The sequence below is a fragment of the Pollachius pollachius genome (genome assembly GCF_949987615.1).
Source record: "Pollachius pollachius genome assembly, chromosome: 8".
Lineage (NCBI taxonomy): Eukaryota > Metazoa > Chordata > Actinopteri > Gadiformes > Gadidae > Pollachius > Pollachius pollachius.
The window spans coordinates 22318583-22341084 of NC_136941.1; the positions used below are offsets into that span (position 1 = coordinate 22318583).

General features: G+C 42.7%; 1 protein-coding gene across 1 annotated transcript; it reads left to right on the forward strand.

The window, feature by feature from the left end:
• The first annotated feature begins 1704 nt into the window (after window positions 1–1704).
• Window positions 1705–22461, forward strand: elk4 (ETS transcription factor ELK4). The gene is made up of 6 exons (XM_079742009.1): window positions 1705–1899; window positions 12279–12494; window positions 13942–14802; window positions 15522–15737; window positions 17841–17960; window positions 18637–22461. Exons 2-6 carry the CDS (start codon window positions 12288–12290, stop codon window positions 18733–18735), a joined length of 1503 nt encoding a protein of 500 aa, XP_079598135.1. The 5' UTR covers window positions 1705–1899; window positions 12279–12287; the 3' UTR covers window positions 18736–22461.
• The last annotated feature ends 41 nt before the right edge of the window (window positions 22462–22502 follow it).

Sequence of the window (22502 nt, forward strand, 5' to 3'; positions counted from 1 at the left end):
ATTTCAATGGCACCCTCCTTCTCAACTGCCCCGAATGCACTTGGACCACCCTGTGCTGGGGCTGAATGGAAAGTGATGGCATCAGTATGTGAAAAGGCAACTTTTCACATACTCAAAGCATTTGAGGAAATCACAAGATTTGGTTGACTATAGATTTTGATGACATAAAGTTTGGTTTATATATTTTTTTGGTTAAATAAAATCTGGTTACCACTCACAGGTGACCAATAGTTTTAAAGTCTTAGAGGTTCTTCAAATTCAGTGGTTGGTCGATTAAGCAGCAATTGAGGGGCTACTATAGCTTTAAATACAAATGACTCCTCTTATTATTAATATCATGCATATTATAATGTTACCTTAAGCATGACTTGGCTTTTAGTATGTCAGAGGACCAAGTTGTGTCTGAGATGGTGAGGTTAAAGGTTATAAATTGGTCTGTTTACTTGTTAAGTTTGGATACATTAATCCAATAAATGAAATTGAAAAAGTAAAGGGGCATAAAATAATTACAATATTCATATGATTCATTGGCTTTGTATACGATTTATCCTTAAATAAAATAGCATTCATAATAGACAGTCAGGACACCTATTTGATCAATCCAAAGCTATGAAAAGATGATATAGTTACATGTGATTTAGTTATAGGGGGTAGACAGGGATATATGTCTACGAGACTCCCATTATAAAATGAATTCATGCACTAAGTATTATGTGAAAATCCATTTATTTTGGAGGTTTGCATTGCCACCACATGCCCAAGGAGGGTCTCCATTACACATATACCATTTAGTAAGCTTTGTGAGCTTGGTTAACTGCGTACAATGCATTTTTTATCTACAGACACTTTAATAGTCTTTTAACGAGTGTGTGTTTAAACCACAACGCATTGAACAGATGAAAGCATTGAGTAAACAAAACGCTTTTGATATGTATTGGATTGAAACTCATCCCTGGTGTTAAATTATTAATGTCCTCCATTAATGTCATAATCCCTTGTGAAAGTAACACTTTACACTTCACTACAGCTCATAACTAATTAGTACTCATTACTTATTACCAAAGACTTAGTTCCCCTTATTATAACCTACTTTTTTTATAATTATTATTTATTATTGTGATCTATGCTGCTAAATATGTTTAACGTATTTTAAGTTTTACTTATCTTTATTTACTTCAGATTCTGATTCCAAGTGCCAAAACAATAACACGACGATAACACACCATAACATGATGATAACGCAACGATTCCACGACGATAACACGACAATAACAATTACGTAACAATGACATAACAACATAAAGAACCAATAAAATAAACATAACATAACAATAACAACAATGACATAAAAAGGCATAACAATAACATAACAATAACGATAGCAAAACGAAAACATACCAATAACATACCACATAAGTCTCACATAACAATAACATCACAATAACATATAACAATTACATCACAATAACATCACATAACATAACCAGAACATCACAATTGCATCACAATAACATCACATAACATAACCAGAACATCAGAATAACATCACAATAACACAGCAATAACGTAACAATATCAATAACATAACATAACGCGAACAATAACATCACATAACGTAACCATAACATCAAAATAACATCACCATACATAACCATAACCATAACAGCGCGCCTGGTCTCCGCAGCAGCGCATGAGGAAGTGATCTCAGCATGGCTTTAATTTCCTGTTCAAACGTATCGTCAGGACGGGCAGAGGCCGTGCGATCCGGCAGTAGGGAGGTCTGAAAGATGCCCGTTTGTGGATTGATGCATTAAGGATTTAACCATGTTTTTCTGGGACAGTTCGGCCGCGGGGGAAGAAGCGTTCATATCTGCGGCTGTGACGACGAGCAGCGACGAGGTAACGTTAGCACGCTAAGCTAACGCGTAACTTAAACCAAAACAGCAGAGAACTAACGTTAGACTGATTGTTTTGGATGTGTTGGACTATGTGGAGGGTTTGCATGTAGTTCAAAGTTTGGCTTGGGTTGTCGGTGTCATGGGTTCTGTGTTTGTTCCTGCCTGAAACTGACGCTGAGAGCTGGTAATAGTAGTTCCTCCAACTAGTGGTCTGACAGAGCTGCACCGAGCCTCGGATAGACCCGACCACCACTACTGGGTGCTAAATGGACTGCATTTATATTATAGCATACTTTTATAACCACTCAAAATATATATATAGCCACTCAAAGCGCTTTACAATATTGCCTGACATTCAGACGTTCATGCACGCATTCAGGGTGACCACCATCCAAGGCGACAGCTAGCTCGTCAGGAGCAATCAGTGTGAGGTCCCTTGCTCAGGCACACCTCGACACTTAGCTAGGAGGATCCGGGGATCGAACTAGAAACCTCCCGGTTATCAGCCTACCCGCTCTACCTCCTGAGCCACATGTTGTAGTGGTCAAACAATCACTGCTGGGTTGTATTGGTCAAACAACCACTGCTAGGTTGTGGTTGTCGAGTAAACAAGCAACCCGTTAAATTGTTTGTACTTTTCCATCAAACTAAGCCCCTTGTAGAAATAGCATTAAAAAACAGCTATTTCCAGCTAGAATAGTCATTTGCCACATTAACAATGTCTAGACTGTTTTTCTGATGAATTTAATATTATCTTCATTGAAAAAAATTGTGCTTTTCTTTAAAAAATAAGGTCACTTCTAAGTGACCCCAAACTTTTTAACGGTAGTGTACCTGTGTGGAAATATTAGACGTCACACGGTTTGGGTTTTATATTTCCTTTCAGGATTGAATACATCTTTTTTGTTCTGTTTTATTGAGCTTCATATACAAATCCGCTGTACATGTGTTTTTGCGTTGTGCTATTGGGACAGATTGTGAGTGGGGAGGGCTGTGTGTCTGCAATCCAGCTGGTCTGGATGAGTCAGGGCAGATTTACTCTCCTCATAAGAAGATTACATGGCATGCTTAAACACACAGCAAAAATCAGCACTCTGATCTCTAACATGAAGATGATTGCAATGTTCAATGTCGACCCATAATATTGTTGTCTAATAAGATTTACAGTTGGACCTGCTTTTACAGTGCTGTGCCACAAATAAGTTAAATGTGCAAAACTGTTTGCTAACTCCTTACAAGGGCTTGGATTCAGGATTTGGATTCCACTAATATTGTTATTTAATTGATATGAATGATTTTCCTTTTTTGTTCATGGGAAAAAAAGGAAGGCCAAAAAATAAATGTTTAGTTGTGTGGACTTAAAACACAGGCAGCTTGATATTAATGCCTTAACAGGTTAAATGAGAGCGGCAGATATGGGAGCCTTTACAGTTAGTAACAAATAATATGGCATAACAATGTTTGAAAAGAACATGCACACACACACAATTATTATTATTTGTATTATTATACATTCTGATTGTTTTGGGGTTGCATTCAAAGAATATCTTATATTGTAGATCTGAACAAGACATCAGAGTGTTTGACCCATTGTGTAATTTGCAAATTGAGAACAAGGTGTACAGTGCAATATCTATCCTGCATTTTTGTCCCTGTCATAAAATGTAGAGGTCAAACAAAAAATAAAAGAAAAATGCTACTCAGGACTGCAGGCCAAGATAGATATAGGTTAGGTGTGAGATAAACAAATAAAAATAATAAAATGTAGTCAAAGACGAAGGCATCTAGTCATACTGAACTAGATATGTATGGTGTGGGTAATGAGTGAGCAATCAAACCACTGATGGCCCTGTTAAACCTACCTTTTTTGATTGGGCCAATTGGTGTGCCAAGGTAATTTGCTACACAAGATATGGCGAGTACCTTCAAACGAGAAGTTATTTACACTTGCAGTATTATTTCCAGAAAGTGTACTACAAAGTACAACTGTCATTTCAGCAACAGTCTCAATGTGTTTTTGTTTCTTGGTAAGGTCAACTCCCTGTTTTTCAGGCATTTTAAAGTTAGTTTGGATAATTATTACATGCAATTGCGTGTGCCAAGGTGCAATTGTTCTAAGTTCAATGACTAAAGGCACAGCAGTTTTTCTAAGATTATTTTCTCATAGAAAAGTAGGCTGAATGGATTTCCAGGAGGAATTGCTACTAGTGATGCTCCAATCTTTATCAGATGATATACGCCCTAAACACATGATCTGCCAATTAACTAGAAATTTGCAGATTGCAGGAGCTGATCACATGACAAGACGCTCTGTTATTATGTTAGGTCACTCAGAAAAGTATTGTTCTTCCTGCATTTAAATATGCCAGTCTCTAGATAAAGGTGGTCTACACTTACCATATAAATAGACCATTTCCATATAAATAGACCAATATACCACCATTTCGCTGATCTAGTTTATAGGATGCAGTTACTTGCCTTCATCTCACTGAAGAATGGGCAGCAATCGCTTTTGTACGCAAAAAAATAGAAGGCACACACTAATCACTATTCAAAGGCATTATTCGGACATGCACATTTTTGTTAAGGTCTAGTCATTCATAGCGTCAGCTGTAGCGTAAGGCCCCTACAAACAAAGACCTGGTCAAATGAAGAAATGGGTGTCTCTATGGTCTTCCTCAGGGGACTCCCGCAGAGGCTACATCTCACTAGGGGTGGGAAAAATTATCGATTCTTCGATGCATCGCGATTCTCTCTAGAGAGATTCCGTCTCGATGCAGATAAATGAATAATCAGAATTAAATTATTATTATTATTTATTTTAAAATTTGTTTGCCTGCTGTAACATTCTGTTCACCAGAGGGGTAATTTTCAAATTATTTAATTTATCTTCAGTGTGTATTGGCCAATCTTATTTGTCTTGACACAATTGCGATTCAGCCTAGGCATAGCATGCATGCAAACTCAAAGCCAGACACAAGAACTCCTTCTAATTCAAGAGCAGCTTTTCCTTTATTGACATAGAAAAGAAAGATTAGAAAGAAAAGAAAACTGAAACCTATTTTTTACATACTTCCATATTGTGTTGTAACGCAAACTGCATTGATTATTTCATTGTTCATAGAAAGTCATATTTGTGACACAACATTGTATCTACTAGATACAATGTTGCGCCGCGCAGCAGCCAGTACAAATGGGTTAATTCATCTGTTGATGTCTTTAATGATCGTCACAAAAGTAGGACGTGATTAGCAAATTCTGAGTAGCAAACTCAAATGTATATATATGTATATATATATATAGAAAATCACGCATGGAAATGTTCATACATTTTTGTTGTTGCGTCGAGATGCATCGATAATCGTTTTAGAATCGAATCGTTGACCTCATAATCGGAATCAAATCGTGAGGTGCCAAGAGATTCCCACCCCTACATCTCACCCAGCCATCGTAGCTATGTGCCATACCTTAATTATCGTCAGGATGTCTAACCGGAGACAATCCCACCGAGGATCCTCTTCTCGGTGCTCAACCCACCCAATCTGCACTACCCAACACACTACCTTCACTGACCTTGAACTGGTGGGGGGGAACTGCCAATTGGCTGGTTAGAAGGCGGACCCCATCTAAGCCTACGCCTCCCTCTTGACTCTCAACTTCCTGGCCCTTACAGAGACTTGGATCACTCCAGAGAACTCTGTCGCTCCTTCTGCCCTCTCCCCGCCTACTCATTCCTACACACCGCAAGACCATTGGCTGCGAGGAGGGGGGACTAGACTCCTCATCTCGCCGAAGCGGTCCTACCAGGTCCTTCCACTGGAACACTAGACCAGATCTGCATTCAAACTTCATGCTGTCACTGTCACCCATCCTTTCAAGCTCTACATTATGATTATCTATCATTAACAAGGACCCTACCATGATTTCTTCGATGAGATGGATGCCATCCTCAGCTGCTTTTCTGAGGATGGCACGTGACTCGTTATCCTGGATGACTTCAACATCCTGCCAGAGAAGTTGCACTTACCTGAATGAACATGGGCCGTGAACCAACTTGACGTGATATTCACAAGGTTCTACGTACCTTGCCCCTCTCCTCTCTCTATCTCTAGAACAATTCAATCTACTATCTACAGAGTAGGGCTCCGACACTCACTCACTGTTATCCTCCCTCTCCTCTTCTTTGGACTCCATCTGTGCCTTCCACTCCAGACCAGCGCAAGCTCTCCCCTGGCTGTCCAAATCTCTGCAGGCTTGTCGAGCTGAGTTACAGGCAGCTGAGAGAAAATTTAAGAGATCAGACTGTCCTGATGATCTCTCTCAATACCTTCACCTCGCCTCAGAATTCACCTCACTGTGTGAACAGCCAACTCTGCCTTCTACTAGACAAAAACTTCTCTGCCTCCAACGCCCAGAGACTTTTTTCCATGTTCTCTTCCCTCCTCACCCCTCACCCTCTCCTTCCTTCCTCCATCACAGCTGATGACTTTGTAACCTACATTACCAAGAAGGTGAAGGACATCAGCTCCTCCTTTACCCCCGCCGCCATCCTTCCTCCCCCTTAAAGACTTTATTCCTCTCTCCTCTGAACAGTCTAACCAAGCAAACACCTGACCCCTTGATCCGATCCTCTCCTCCCTTATCCAAGCAGACTCGAGCGACACCATGCCATGCCCCACCACCCTTATCAACTCTCCCTGTCCCTCTCACCACCCTCCATCACTTTAGGCCTTATTCCAGCATCCTTCTAGACTGCTTCGTATCCAGAACACTGCATGACTCGTGTTCAACCTACCTAAATTCTCCCCATGTGAACCCCCCCTTTTACGTGACCTCCACTGGCTCCCTGTAGTAGCTCGCATCAGATTCAAAACAATGATATTGGGCTACAACGTGGTCAACAGAACTGTCTCTGCCTATCCCCAAGCGTTATTCAGACTGCACTCCCCAGCTTGAGCACTCTCTCTCTCTCCATCGCTGAGAGTAAGCGAAGATCGCAAAAAAAACTAACAACTCTTCTCTGTTTTGGCACCACAATAGAAGAACGAGCTCTCTGCAGATGTCGCTCACCAGCTTCCACAAAAGACTCAAGAGTCACTTGTTGAGAGTACACCTGGACTCTGCATAGCCTCCCTCCTTATCCCGCTCCTCCCTTACTCTCCTAAAAACAGCCCACTTACGCACTTATTATGTTTGTACGCCCTGGCACTTAATGTACCCACTTATTGTATGTTTGTACTTCATGGCACTCACAAATTGTACTTTTTGTAGGCATTTTGTAGCATTTTATCCTCTTTGTTGAACACAGGTAATAGGTTAACCTAACAATTGTAAGTGCTTGGCACTTGTTCTATGAACATCCTTACTGACAGTAAGGATGATATATCGCTGTCAGTACAGTAAGTTACTGTACCGACAGCGATATATTGTTTCTCTTTCTTCTGACAATTTTACTTTCGCTTTGAATAAAAGCGTCTACTAAATGTAAATATAATTGTCCCTGCCTATTCCTTCTGATTTAGTTGGACTAAATGGCTACTCCACTGCTTTAATTAAAGATGAGAAAGGGATAGTTCTTAATTAATTCTGTCTCTAAAAAACATAAATGAAGCATAATGCTGCAAAAGTAAAACAAGGCTGTGAAACCTAGACGTTCCAATTTCAAAGATCTGCCAAAGCCGGGCTATATAAATCTGTGAACGTTTTACACTGCCAAATATGCCCGTCTTATGCACGCCCTTTTCCCGGCATGGTCTGCGCGTTTCCACTGACCGAGGTAATATACCGGCCTGAGTTCATACCCCAATCTACCCTCTCGGACCCTACATATACTTGGACTTCTCCCTCGGCCGCCAGCTCGGCTGCAGAACGGGCTTCTCCGGCGGGGGGGAGCTCAGCGGTAGCTCCGGCGGAGAAAGGGATTGTTCTCCCAGAGCTGAGCTGTCGGGACTCAGTCAGTTTGTTAATGAAACAATACATATATTCATTTTCTACTTATGTCATTTTTTGTAACTAGAAAGCCAATGAAAATAACATGAATAGTGGGTCTGAAAATCTAGGGTGAATAATAATAATAATAATAATAATAATAATTAAATATGTATTATATTATAAAATAATCTTCATTATCCTCCACAATAAGGTGATATGCTTTATAGGGGGTATCTGGGCCAGCACTGGGTTTATTAACCAGGCTGACCCAGTTTAAAGTAATTTGTAAAAGAAACAGAACTATATTTCACAGTGGGGGAATCTGGGATTGGATTCTGATCGGCTTATCACACACAAGAAGATGGGTGCACAACGTCGTTGTGCAGATCAGGCGTTAAAACACTTGATCTGTCCATTCCCACATACCTTGGGATGCAGATCATTAACATAGACAATCAATGGTTCTTCTGAGCTCATTTTCTGTCCAGGATGTAAAGGTGGAAAGGTTTAATCGATTACCCAGTTCAACTGTAATTATTTTGATGATAATTCATAATCATATCTTTTGTTGAGTAAAAAAATCACAAACATGTGATGTGTATACCATTAGAATTGTTACTATTGCATTTATCGGTTCATCCCGATTATAAAATGTGTACTTGCGTTGCGTTCCAAACGTCTCTTAGCTGCTTATTTGACATTAGTGCCGGTGTCTCTATTTATGTATATCTATGACATTGTACAGAGTCAAATATTCCTCCATAAGGAGAGGGGGAAGAAAGCATCCAGAAGGATCAGTTCTGCTTGCTGTATCTTTGAGTTCTATCTGAAACGGTCCTTCTGTATGAATGTCTCTAAGCCACACAACGATGGGTGTGTGTGTTCCGGGCTCCCTGTAGCTCCTTGTAGCTCTTTGTTCATGTTTACTCATTAAGCTTCCGGGTATTCTCATCCTTACACAATGATATTAGTATATTTTTATATTCATGTCTATGAAAGCATTCTAGAGTAACATTCTGAAAACAATTGACATAAAAGGTACAACAAAGTTTGTATACTTGTGCCTTTTCTGTGTTGCTCTCCTCTTATTGCATACTGTTCTAGATGTAGCTTATATAAGATAGGACATTATATTGCTGCCTGAGATGTAAGGTGGTAAAGGTGACATGAAAATTCAAAATCAGAGAAGAGCTGCTGATTGTGAGTCAGAAGAACTGGTACTAAATATAACCAGTGATTTCCAGCTGAACAGAGCTCACCCATAACTGGGATTTTCATCCTTGACCCCTCTTTTTTTTTTGCTGTTCTTAATACATAATCTCAAGCTTTTCATTTTTTTTAGGTTTCCAAACGAATAACCCAATATTTGGTTGAGAAAACAAGAAAGAAACAATATGGAAGTAAATCTGTGCCATCGGATTTTGAAAATAAAAAGCCATTGAATTGTAAGCACTGAATATTTATGCATTGAAATAACGTATTTGGATTTTTTGCCTATGAATTTAACTCTTAAAATGTTCAATAAATCCTATTCAACTTTATTTTTCAATGTTAAAAATTCAAAATCAAATATTCAACGTTAAAAATTCAACGTAAATATTTTCAACGTCCCCAAATTCAACATGCCAAATTCAGCTGCAAAATTCAATGTCGGAAAATTCAGTGTTAACATCCGGGGACCCAAGGAAGAGCAATCAATCCTAGATGCTAGATCGCGGTCAAGCAAGGAGAGCGGGAATAAGAGCGTCCCTCGATTCTTCTTTTTTGATACAAACATTAATTCTAAACAGAATTTTACACAGTAGCCTATAATAGGAAATGCTCAAAGGTAAATCAACGTCATTAAACACTGACTAGCTTTTTATGGGGAGAGAAGCAACAGGCGTGGACCAAACGCCCTATCCTTTGTATCGGTCTGTAAAATGCAAATCAAATCAAATCAAATCAAATCAAATTTATTTATTAAGCACATTTAATAACAAGGTGGGGGGGGGGGGGGGATTTTATGTTTTATTCATGTTTTTGTTATAATGCACACCGTTTTTTTTTGTTTTTTTACTGCAGTATGAAGTAAACGATGAATTAATGCCTGTATGTGAAGTGGGTGTGTGATTGCAGTGACTTGGCTGGATTTACATGCAACGTAAGAGTAATTGTAGTGGGTCAAGGAGCCCGATTTATTAGGGCACCAATTTGGGGTAATCCGCCAACGTTTGGTGTGATGCTGGGGCGATCTGTGATGTGATGCTGAAGCCCGCTGCCCTGTGGAATGAGAGCGCAGAGCCGACAGTATTGCGCAACTGAACGTGATCGATGACGATACAAACGTCAAGTTTTAAGCTTGTGCATGTTTCCGCACGTGAACGACTTCATGCCTGTCTACGCTTCAAACTCGTGCATGTTGCAGAAAATGTGCAACAGCCCCCTAGGGTCACACTCTTCGGTGGCTTCTCTCCCCATAAAAAGCTACAGTCAGTGTTTAAAGACGTTGATTTACCTTTGAGCATTTCCTATTATAGGCTACTGTGTACAATTCTGTTTAGAATTAACGTTTGTATTAAGAAAGAAAGAACCAGCAAGTGACGCTCTTATTCCCGCTCTTCTTGCTTGACCACGATCTAGCATCTAGGATCGATTGCTCTTCCTTGGGTCCCCGGATGTTAAAGCTAGGCTGGGTAATTTTGGAGAAAACAGCCGAGATTCCGTTGTGTACTCTCTGGTCCCTCCCTGCCACGCTCTACCTGCCGTAGCTCCTCCCTCAGAACGTCAGTTATGCGCGTTCATCTGAATTCAGTTACATTGATAGGAAGACGAAACACCATGTCAGATTCCGACGTAATTAAACATTAGTGCAAGGCTGCTGCTAGCTTGCAACAACGTTATAACAATACATGGAATATCATATGCTACACTTCCCTCGCTGTGCTTATCTTGGCAGTTGTGTCAAAGTAGCTTTTACACAAACGTGACTCGGACATTATCCACAGTTGAGTTGAGGCCTAGGCGACGTGTGAGCACAATCTCTGTTATTCCGACAGGTTAGTGTGACCGTAACTAACACATAAAACAGACCGGAAAAGAACCATGGGCCGATGCAAGACATCCTACGGAACCGTATTGAAACGGTTACATTACAGAACCGTAATGTAACAGTTATCGTGGCTCTGCCTAATAAAAAAACATACCAGCCGACACTTTACATATTCTTCACAATATACCATGGAGAGATATCACTATTCCTTACCTGTCTATAAGAAATGTAGCCATCTCAGCGTCCGATTTTACGTTTCTCAGGTCACGTAACTCTCCATCGTTCATAAGCCACGCCAATGTTTACTCTGGTTTTATTTCGAGCTCTCTCCGCCTCCCTTTTAGTAGCTGTCCTTTCAACAAGTGTCTTTCCTCTTTTTTTCGCTGTCTTAGCGGTGTAAGTTGTTGGTATCCGGGGAATGGGAAATTTAGGGGCCGTTGAAGACACTGCTATTCATTTGTTGTCGCCGTAGTAGTGCAAAACTGTCAGACTGCTAGGCTCGTGAACGCTCACGCAGGGACGCACCAACGTCGTTGCCAAGGTGAACGGACAGTCCCACAGCCAATAAGAACGGAGAATCAGAGCCTCGTTCTGATTGGTCAAAGTGTACATGAGCGGTGGCAATTTTTGGGGGCGGCACACAGAGGCAGGGGAGAGCAAAGTAATGGGCAGATATTCTCAGAGCACTTCACCTACATATAGCTGACTGGCTATTATGACAGTTTTGCCAAATATTACAGTAAAAACATTACCCACCCTAGCTTTAACACTGAAATTTCAGGCATTGAATTTTGCAGCTGAATTTGGCATGTTGAATTTGGGGACGTTGAAAATATTTACGTTGAATTTTTTAACGCTGAATATTTGAGTTTTAATATTTTAACATTGAAAAATAAAACTGAAAATGATTTATTGAGTTAAATTCATTTCAATGCATAAATATTCAGTGCTTAGAAGTAAATGGCTTTTTATTTTCAAAATCCAATGGCACAGATTTACTTCCATAAAACAACGTCCACTCTTGTGTATCTTTGAACTTGTTCAAAGTGTGTATCTTTGAATGCCTTTAAGAGTAGCATTTTAATGACGCATAAAAGCAGTATCACGTCAGTGGCTTTCGGAGGTTTCCACAATACAAGAGGAGGCCTACTACCAATTATCACAAAGTAATCAGGTTGTTTGAACATTTTGCAAAGTTTTGAATAAATTAGATAAAATAATAATAATTAATAAACAAAACATTTGAATACTAAATTGAGGAATAATATTCAGACTCAACCTTGCTATTTTGCCATCAATTTTGATCTGATTGACTAATGTAGACAAACATTTTTGAAATAGAACGGATGGAAGAATTGGGTCAAGGTTGAAACATGTCAAAGTGGTCCTCTTAATGCTCTTCCACATGTCCTCCCCAGTGACTGCCAATGGACAGCTCGGTCACCCTGTGGCAGTTCCTGCTCCAGCTGCTGCAGGACGCCAGCAACAAGCAGCTCATCTGCTGGACCAACGAGGAGGGGGAGTTCAAGCTGCTGCGGGCCGAGGAGGTGGCCCGTCTGTGGGGCGCCCGCAAGAATAAGCCCAACATGAACTACGACAAGCTCAGCCGCGCCCTCCGCTACTACTACGACAAGGTGCCGCACACGCGCACGTGCCTGTGTGTGTATGTGTGTGCGTGTGTATGTGTTCTTCTGCGTTGTGTGTGCTCTCACGGTTGGATCGAGGAAGACTATACAAGAGTTACTGTCTTTACTGTAGTTTTAGTGTATAAAAAGAGAGAAATTTGACCTTTAGTAACCATTTTTTTCAATCTCCTAGTTTGACGTCAGTTGCTTTTCTGATCGGGCTCTGCTTCAATCTGCAGATTTGTAGATAATACCCTCATTGAGGGCATGGAATACACCAATACCAGTGTACACACAGAGTAAATGCAAATGGTGTACATTTGCTTGAGAAGATGCATGCTCTTTGTAGGCTTTTTGCAAACAAGCAGCATTCTAATTGCCATATGAGTGTCCTTATGGTGCTGTGTGTGTGTCTCTCTCTCTCTCTCTCTCTCTCGCTGTGCCATAGTCTGCCTCCCACTCTGACTGTGGTCCTGGCTCTATATGCAGCCTGCTTCTGTGGGCGTTCAGGGTTGGGTCTGCTCCCTCGTATGTTTGGCAGCAGCATAATTGTCTGCCGAACTTTCACACAGGCAGGAAGGAGTGAACAGGCTCTGCTTTTGAAGCTCTCCTACACTTTTTGTTTGTGGGGAGTTGACTCCTTGACAAGCAGGACAACGCGCAGTTCTTTGGAAAAATAGTTATTGAATGCCTTTTTAAAAGAAGGTTAAACCCTAAATCAACTAGTTTTAGATTAAATATGATTTAGTAGGACTTTAATAGGACTGCAGCAAGTGGAGCATAGCGATATAGCCTAACCCTTAGGCTAATCCTTAATAGCAGACTAAAACAGACTAATAGACTCAAAGAGCCATACCTGTGTCATTTTAGTATTTATTGCTTTGACTGAAGATGAGTCCAAGTAGCTGTCATCATGCCTCCTATTAAACTGCTCAGACGCCTCTTATTAAACTCTTTACTGCCATTCATACATGTTTGAGAAATGGGTAGGCTAGAATTCCCATTGATATAGGCTGGTGTTATTATCCCTTATGAATAAGCACAGGCTTGAAAGGTTCCAGATTGACGGGCCTTTTCAATTTATTCCACAATGATCGATGGAATGTTGTTTATTTTGGATTGGTTGAGCTGTTCTTGCCCAAACCTGTGAACTACAGTCTTTCTGTCATTGACTGATTTGTCATCAAAGCAAACATATACTACTACTACTAGGCTACTACATGTTAAGGTGTTTTTCATAGTTTTGATCTCTTCCCTATCTTATCTGAATTGTTGAAAATATCAAAAACAGCTAAAGTATAAAAAATATAAGGGTCTTGCATACATCCTTACAAACAATCCATCCAGCTTGAAATCAGCTGCTTCTATAGGTCTAATGCTATGGCTCCGTAGACACGGTATCATCTTGTTGTTCATTGACCCTTCGTCCGTCCCTTCTCCTCCTCCTTGGCCACAGAACATTATCAAGAAGGTGAACGGCCAGAAGTTTGTCTACCGCTTCGTGTCGTACCCGGACATGCTGACAGGGGACATCGGAGCGCGGATGGAGGGCGGCGAGGCGGCGGCGGCGGCTTCAGCAGGCCTCACCCCGCTGTCCGAGCAAGGGGGGCTTGACGGTGCCCCACTGGACGGCGAGCTGTGCGACCGGGACCAGAGGGCCAGAGCGGCCGGCCAGAGCTCCGGCGCGGCCAAGCAGTCCAACCGCAACGACTACATCCACTCGGGCCTCTACACCTCCTTCACGCTCACCTCGCTGCAGAAGGGCCGGCAGCTCTTCAAGTCCATCAAGATGGCCGACCCGGTGGAGAAGACGAGTGACCGGAGCTCGGGAGGCCCCCCCACCCCGACCCACGCCAACGCCGCCCCCCCGGGCCCCGGGCCCCCCTCGCCTCCCACCTCGCCTCAGCAGCAGCAGCAGCAGCCCTCGGTGTCGCCGTCCGTCATACGCTTTGGAAACGCCCAGCCCAAGCCGGCCGCGCCCTCGGACACGCCTCCTCCGCAGGTCACGGTGGAGCCCGGCGCCTCGTCCAATCACACCATGTATCCCCTCCAAGCCCCTCCCCCAAGGGCGGATGACATCCTGGCGCACTCCTCGGCGCTTCCATCTCAGGCTGTGTTCTATTCAGAAAAGCTCCGCCCCGCAGAACACCACCACCATCACCACCACCACCATCTCACCCATCAGCAACAGCAAAATGTCGGCCTATCACAGCTGGCCTCCCGGAGCACCTCCCCCAATCCGCTGCCTGACTCCTCCCAGGAGCTGGTGATTGACAGCGACCTGGAGTCCATATCCTCTCAGTCTCAGGAGATGAAGGCCAGTGAACAAATACAAACCACGCACACACACTAAATGACTGTTACACACTAGCTGACTGTTACACACTAGCTGATTGTTACACACTAGCTGTCTACACTTGCTGGACATGTTATCGGCCCTGATCTAAAATCATCATATTGCACGCCTCTAAATCCCAGATGTCTGTTATTGACATCAAAGATCCCATTTCATGCTTCTATGGTTAATCATTTAATTTAGGGATACGACTATAATAGGGTTAAATGCCTGTGTGTTAGAAATAGCCCTTATTATTTTCACTGTTCAAAAACGGTCTGGTTTGTATTGTGTCGCTTTAATGCCCCCCTCCTGAGTAGCCCAGTCTGCTGTGATTGGTCAACCCTCACTCTGTTGCGATTAGCCCAACGCTTTGCGCATGTGTCAGCAAATTCACACCTCTGAGAAGTTGTCAACATTGTGGGTAGCCGGGAGGCGGGACCTCTGCACTTCAGAACCGCCCACTGCAGTCTGACGTCACAATATTACGGAAGTAAAGTTTGAGGGTAAACAAGCTGTTTCACATACTTTTTGAGGGGCGTTCTCGGGGCGCGAATACTCCCCCTGGCTCGGACTACGATTTTTCTAGCTTAGTAGACGTTAAACATGTATACATACGTCATATAACAGTCTAAACCAAAGGGAGGAGTCTAAAAAGCATGACATCACTTTCTAATACGACTCGATCCACCCCCCCGCAGGCGGACAGTGGTGGTTCCTTGTCGGGGGGCGACGCCGACAGCAGCATGTCGTCCATCTGTGGTGTCCCCGCCTCCGCCGCCGGAAAGATGCGCAAACCGCCGAAGGTCCTGGAGCTGAGCGCGCCCACGCTGCTGGTCACCGCCTCGGACTTCTCCCCCATGAACATCTGCAGCCCGTCGCTGCCCACGGCCACGCTCACGCCCGCCATGCTGCAGGTAGGGCCAGGGTCAACGTCCAAGGCAACGGAGGCTTTTTACTATAGTTACAAAGGTTGGTCTTTGAAGTAAAAAAAAATATATATATGAAGGGAATGGATTTTGGGAGCTGTTTTATTCATGCTGTTAAGGGTTTATGCCTCTCTGGGGTACGTGGTGTGGGGGAGGGGGGAGGGGTTCAATAGCTTTTTATTGTTTCTCAATGTCAATGTAAAGGATATCTTAATTGTATTCCTAAAATATTCCCCACATAAGGCTGCATGATTAGGACACACATATGTAAAATTCTGTGGGGCCGGCTGTATGTAAGAAACAAATATAATCAAGCAAATGCTGAGTTGTTCATAAACTCACCTTTCAGAAGTTGTCGACGCCAAAATCGTGATTTGGATTAACATACAATCAATTGCACATTGTTGTGATCATCGTTTAAGGTACGGCCACACTAAACGTGTTACGCAAAAATGGTTCAACGCGCCTAACTCGCCTTACGCGCCTACGCAGCTAGATGAGCCCGCCCAAAACTGATTTTTCTCCCTCTATTTTTCTTTTGCTCCACAAATATGGCTGAGATCACCACCATCGCTGCTCTGTATTTGTTGTGGGAGTCCGAGGAACGTAGGAAACCCAAAGCACACACTGAAACGATGACTTGGTCGTCCATGTTCTTTCTGCTTCTGTGCGTCCTCCGTCTCTCTGTCAGTGACGTCGGGTCAAGCTCAACGCTGATTGGCTATCGCAGCTAAGCGTCACGCGTAGGAGCGCAAAAAGTTAAATTTTATGAACTCTGCACGTAGGTGCGTTGGGCGCGTTAGGTGCGTAAAAACACGGCTAACGTGCTGCTTTAGCGCGTGTAAAGCATCTATGCGCCTAAACCAATGGTTCCCTAAGCAAAAATGCAGATTTTCTGCACCTCTTACGCATGTAATGCATTTGGTGTGGCCGTAGCTTTACACACAGTCGATTATTGTTCAGTTCCGTTCCACAATCTCTGTGAAGGGTTAAGATCTGTGAACCTTAATACAGATCCTGGATGGTGTGTATCATGTAGGTGAACTGACTACATAGGTGGTGTATGTACCCTGTTAAAATAATACATACACACAAATATCCCCATCAATAGCCATCCCCCTATTTTCTTTCTGCTGACCCTATGCCGAATGAAGTTCTTATTTGACCCACTGTATGCATGGAGATATGTTTACAAGGCTGTTTAGACTGCTGTGGTTGTGTGTAGCCCATATTCCTTCAATAATAACATACAGTCAAATACCCAGAGGAGGAATCTATCACAGCTGTACTGCACTGGTTGATTCATTCTGTCGGCTGGGACCGGCCCACAAGGTTCTGTCCCGGTATGCCTGATGACTGGTACACCACTGCATAGCGCAAACTAAACAGCACCCCCAGGTTTTCACTCTCCACCTCCAGAGGGCAGTGGTGTTGTGTGGCATCGCTGTCTAGCTCCGTCAGCTGAACACGAACATCCTGTTTACACAAGGTCTATTTGCAATTGGGTGGCATATTGAAGACCAAATGACTGCATGTGCCCTTGTCCATCCATCTTGCCTTTATTAAATTACCTCGGTCTCGTACGCTCTGGTTCTCTACCCGCTCTTTGTGTTTAAAAAAGGGGAGGGCTAGCTCACTGCATTTGTTCATGAGATCTGTGACCAGATAACTGGCTTCACATCCAGGCCTTTTGCCAAAAACAGGCCTGCTTAGCGTTTTTAAAGATGAACCCAGAGCATGTGAGCTCAGTCGTACAAACCGTGACGACAGGGAAAAGGTGGCTGCTGGTGCATCGCTTTACTTAATATAACGATGGTTCTAAGCATCAAAGGGTTGGCTTTTCTGCCTGCCCCACGCTTCACACCCTGCCCACCTCTAGGTTGCCATCACCTGATCTTGTTATCATCTCATCAACACTTGGCTCTGTGATATTGGAGATATTCAAGTAGTGAATTAAAATAAATCATTTGTCAATAGTAGCTTCTCTTCTAGAAAAAAAGTTAAAAGACCAAACGTGACAAGTGAGTGTGTAATTGAGTTAGGTTTTTAGGTCTGTTGTTGATGAAGTGTCTCACTGTGACCCTCCCCCAGACGCCCACCCTGCTGCTGACCCCCAGCCCCCTGCTGTCCAACATCCACTTCTGGAGCACCCTCAGTCCGGTCGCCCCCCTCAGCCCGGCCACGCGGCGCCAGGGGGCCCACCTGTTTCAGGTCAGACCCTCACTACTACACTACACACTACCACACTACACAGTACTACCCATCACTGATCACTTTTCCACACAGATAACCACTGTTCGTGTAGTTGTTATGGACACTGTGCAGGTTATTTTCAGGCACATGTTTTGAATAGCCCACTTTAACATTTAACAAGCAATTTAAAGACAGACCTTTTATTTGAATTAGTACTATATACATTTCTTTGGGGCGCTCTCCATCTTGTCTATTTTTCCAAGCAGTTGTTGCTGTATTAAGGTTGTTCCAACCAAGCCAAAGGAAGTCAATGAGCTGAGTTATACCTGGGAAACCTGCCCTATTTATTCAGCCTTTGTCTTTCTTCTGATCCTTCTTTAAGCATTGTACACATGGACTTGAGGTGTACGGCCAGCAGGTCAATATACTTGTTTATTATTCTGGGAGTTGTCATTTAAAAAAAAATTGTCATGACAACAAACACCAATTGTTGTCAACTCGTGCCATGAAACGAATTGATTTGACTATATTGTACCTTGTCTAAATATCTGTGTCCGGGAGCCTTTGCGTACACGCCAGCTTAGATAAGAGTGCATCACGGCCTATGTGGGCTTTCTCTTTCATGTTCTTTCAACATATCCTCCTCCTGGCTCACCCTCTGCCCTCCCCCTCCCTGCATGACTTCTGTCCCCAGTTCCCGTCCGTGCTCCCGCCACAGTTCCAGATCCCCGTGCACAGTCTGGATGGGACCAACACGCCGGGCCCCATCTCCCCGGATCCCCAGAAGATCTAGGACCAGGCCTTCAGCGGCTCACCCGGAGACAACACCAGGCATTCCCTCGCGCTTCGGCCTGTGACACGAGACACTGATCCAAGCTGGGCTGCAGGAACACAAATACGGCCGTGCAACGCCACCTCCTTCTCCTGCTCCAACATGCCCCACTGGTGCTCGTTGTTGGGATGAAGTTAATGGCGTCGCTGACACGGAGTCCACACTACAGTGGGGGGGGGGCTTTTGTAGACGTGAACTGTCTGTCAACGTCCGTCACCACCGTCGGACCTCTTGGTTCTCAGGACGGCATTTACAGAAGAAAATCATTCCCCGGTCATAGTATTGGATTACTTTCTCATGGCTCGCCACCAACAAAAGAAAACGTAAGGGGATCCATTGCAATGGTCAGTTGTGATTGGGACACTGAGTTGGGTTTTTGATGAAGAACACGGTTTGACTGGAAGCCGGTCATCGCTGTCCACACCCGAATCTCACCTTGTTCATTGTGTGTTTGTGTGTACTGTTGAATTGCATGTCCAGGTGTAGGCTGTCTGCGGAGAACAACCTGCTCTCTCAAGTGTATTCCCCAAGTTCAAACAGAAAGAGGATCCAATTGTTCTTTGTGGAACATGCAAGTTATGCTCATAATGCACCAAACAATCAACTCCATTCACAATCCACAACTGAAGTGACATGACTTCATGTCATGAGTTTTTGACTCCTTCCTATATTATTTTTATAAGTGTGTTGTTTTGTAATTGTTATAATTGTGCTTTGGTTAAAATGTGTGTTTTACCAGCTGACCTTAACCTTCCCACTATGCCCTTGCTAAAGGGCAGAACTTGATTGTCCTACTTTTTATCTATGTACCTATGTATCGTTTTATGTACAGTCTTTACTCTGAAGTTAAATGTCAAAACGTTGCCAAGGTTGCCTGCCTTCAGCACAGCAGTCAAAACTGGCTTTATATTCGACCATGGCCCAAATCCAGCTGATCTTGTACACTAAAAGCAGTTGAAGATGCGTTATTCGTAGCACTTAAAGTAAACTAAGCAAGGAATCGAATTATCTCTCTCTCTCTCTCTGTGTGTGTATATAAATGTGTTTTTTCAGTGAATATTCTCTGGTTTGCAACAAAGAATCTGTGGTGCTGCCCTTTTCTTAAGCACTTAACGATTACACGCACCAGGAATAAGATCAAATCTAGTTGTTTCTGACCTGATAGTAGACGTGATGTTTAATGGATGGTCCCTACCTACCTTATGTACAGAAGAGTTCCCTGTGTGTCTCCTGAGCTCTCAGGTATTGCATCAGAGACCGTGGAAAGCCATAACCCCCTACTACTAAACCTTAACCAAAAACCTGGAGAGCCCTGGCGGGGGGCTTGCATCTCAACTGCCTAGCCTTAACCTCTCCCCCCTCCCCCTGGGGGTCTTTAACCGCCGGACCCCCGCCCCGAGGACTGTTTCCGCTCTCCGGAGACCCGTTTTGAAATGGTCTCCATGCCATTTGTATACCGGTGGATATTATTGAGCCATTACCGATGTGTGTCCCTTTATTAGCGTCTCTGTCCAGGCCCTGTTTGTAGCGTGTTTAGAGCCATCGATGTCAGTCTGTTCCTGTATGTAAATGGTTGTTTACATGCAATGCTTGCACATGATCATACATGACCCTAACCATTGATCCAGCCCAGGAAAACGATTACCAGCAACCATTTTTCTTCCTCCAATTATATAAAATCCCCCCCCCCCCCCCTTAAGCCTACCATCTGTTATGCAGATGGGTGCCTTAACACAGATTTTCTCCCAAAGCTAAATCCCGAACCCCTATATAGTGAAGTTCCTCGGATCAAATCGCCATGGAAGAAGAGTTTATTGACAACCTATATTTGTATGTTATTGTCTATTAGGGTGTTTATATGACACACACATCTTGTTGCTTCGACCAAACCAGAGCCAATGGACCTGGCCCCCTTTTCTGGTTCTTTCCAGCAGAAATAGGCCATTACCTTCATACAATACAACTCATGTGTTGTGCACTTAACGGATCAATTGTTGCAGCATATTACCCTAATGAAGATTCATGTCCCTGCCCCCCTTATCTCCTGCATTTATCTGTGTGGTGATATATGTAATCGTTTTTTTTTTTTTACTATGATTTCATAATAACGTTTTTTGAATCAAAAATGTGTGTGTCTTGGTGTTTTGATTTTGTAAAGCCCAGCTAGGTAAGTGGTGGCTCTGCAAGGGTTTCTGTTGCCAGTCTTAACTCTCTGATGTGCGGCCGTGTTATCAGCTTGTGTTTTCCTGAATGTCATGTTGATGGTGTGAGAGTAGCCACTGGCTTCTGAAGGGGAGATGTAGGTCTCACGGCGGCCATGACTCAAACCTCTCTCACTCAGTCCTTTTGTTCTGGCTCTCTCTCGACTGTTGTGATGCTGTTAGCTTATTCTCCTACATATTGTAAATGCAGCGTTTAGAGCGTTTACACTTGATATTTTGGGATTCCTGTAGTATTGGATTTGAATCACTTTTTCTAGAAGTTAAAGAATGTATTCATGTTAAACAATGCTTTTGGTAGATTTTGACATTGGAGCCAGAAGCATACCATCCAAACCAATGTAGGCTATAAATATGCACAAAGAACTTTATACGCTAAAGATAAACGTTCAAATTCAACTTTTTATAAAAATGTTACCGTATAGATTTACATTGACACATTGTGTAAGGCCGGAAACAAGCTTTTACCTATTTTATCTATTTAAATGAAATTGTTAGATTATGCTGTACTTTTGCATTATATTTAAAAAGGAACTATCAAATAGCCGTAAGATGATTATGATACCTTTCTTCAATCCCCGTTCTGTTGTACAAAGTGCATGTCTGAGTCAATAATATAGTTGACTGTTCATATTTCCGTGAACTTTCCCTTTTTCGATGTAAAAAACAAAAAACCTTTTACATTTGTTGAAAAGAAATGACTTCATTACTTTTGTCCAGTTCTCTTTCTTGTTCAGTTTTAAATGTTTACCAGCTGACGTGCCATATTGACATGTGCGTGAAAAGGAGCATTTAGCTATGTCTACTCTGTATGAGCGATTAAATACAAGTTCTCACCCATTGTGTCCCATTACTACAATATCCAACGTTAATAGACCTCTCAACAAGTCAACATCAAGAGGTCTTAGAGCTGCAAAAGAAACCAAATCTCCTCATGTTTTAGTCTTGAAAGTAGATGATGAATAGTGAATAAATAGCCTTTTTGTTGAAAGCTTCCTGGTAGAGGGCTGGATAGTGGATTGCTTCAGTGTCCACTTCCTGCTGAGAGGTTCCTTGTTTGATCCCAATATCAGTCAGCCTGTAAACATCATAGATTAAGCTGCTTAGCGCCTAGCTGCTTCTTAATGATCTGAAAATGTCCCTTTGGAGATATTTGTCTGCTGAATGAAATATACAGTTATATGAAAAGAAAGTAAATAGTACATTTCTCCATTGGCCACTTGGAATGGCCAATTGAGTTATTCTCAAGCGCTCAACCCGAATTGTACCAGGTTAATAAATTACAACCGTACCCTTAATATGTGACAACAAAAGTCACTTCCCAGCTGCTCCTGAGTTATGTCCACAAAAACTTATCAACCTGAAAAATGAATTTTGTGCACGTCATTTTTGTCAGGGATACTTTTCTGAGTCACAGCAAAGTGGAATAAAATGCAACAATTCAATAAAAGTTGTTCTTTGACATTCACCCCATAGATGACCATTTTGTATGCTGCATGATACATTTAT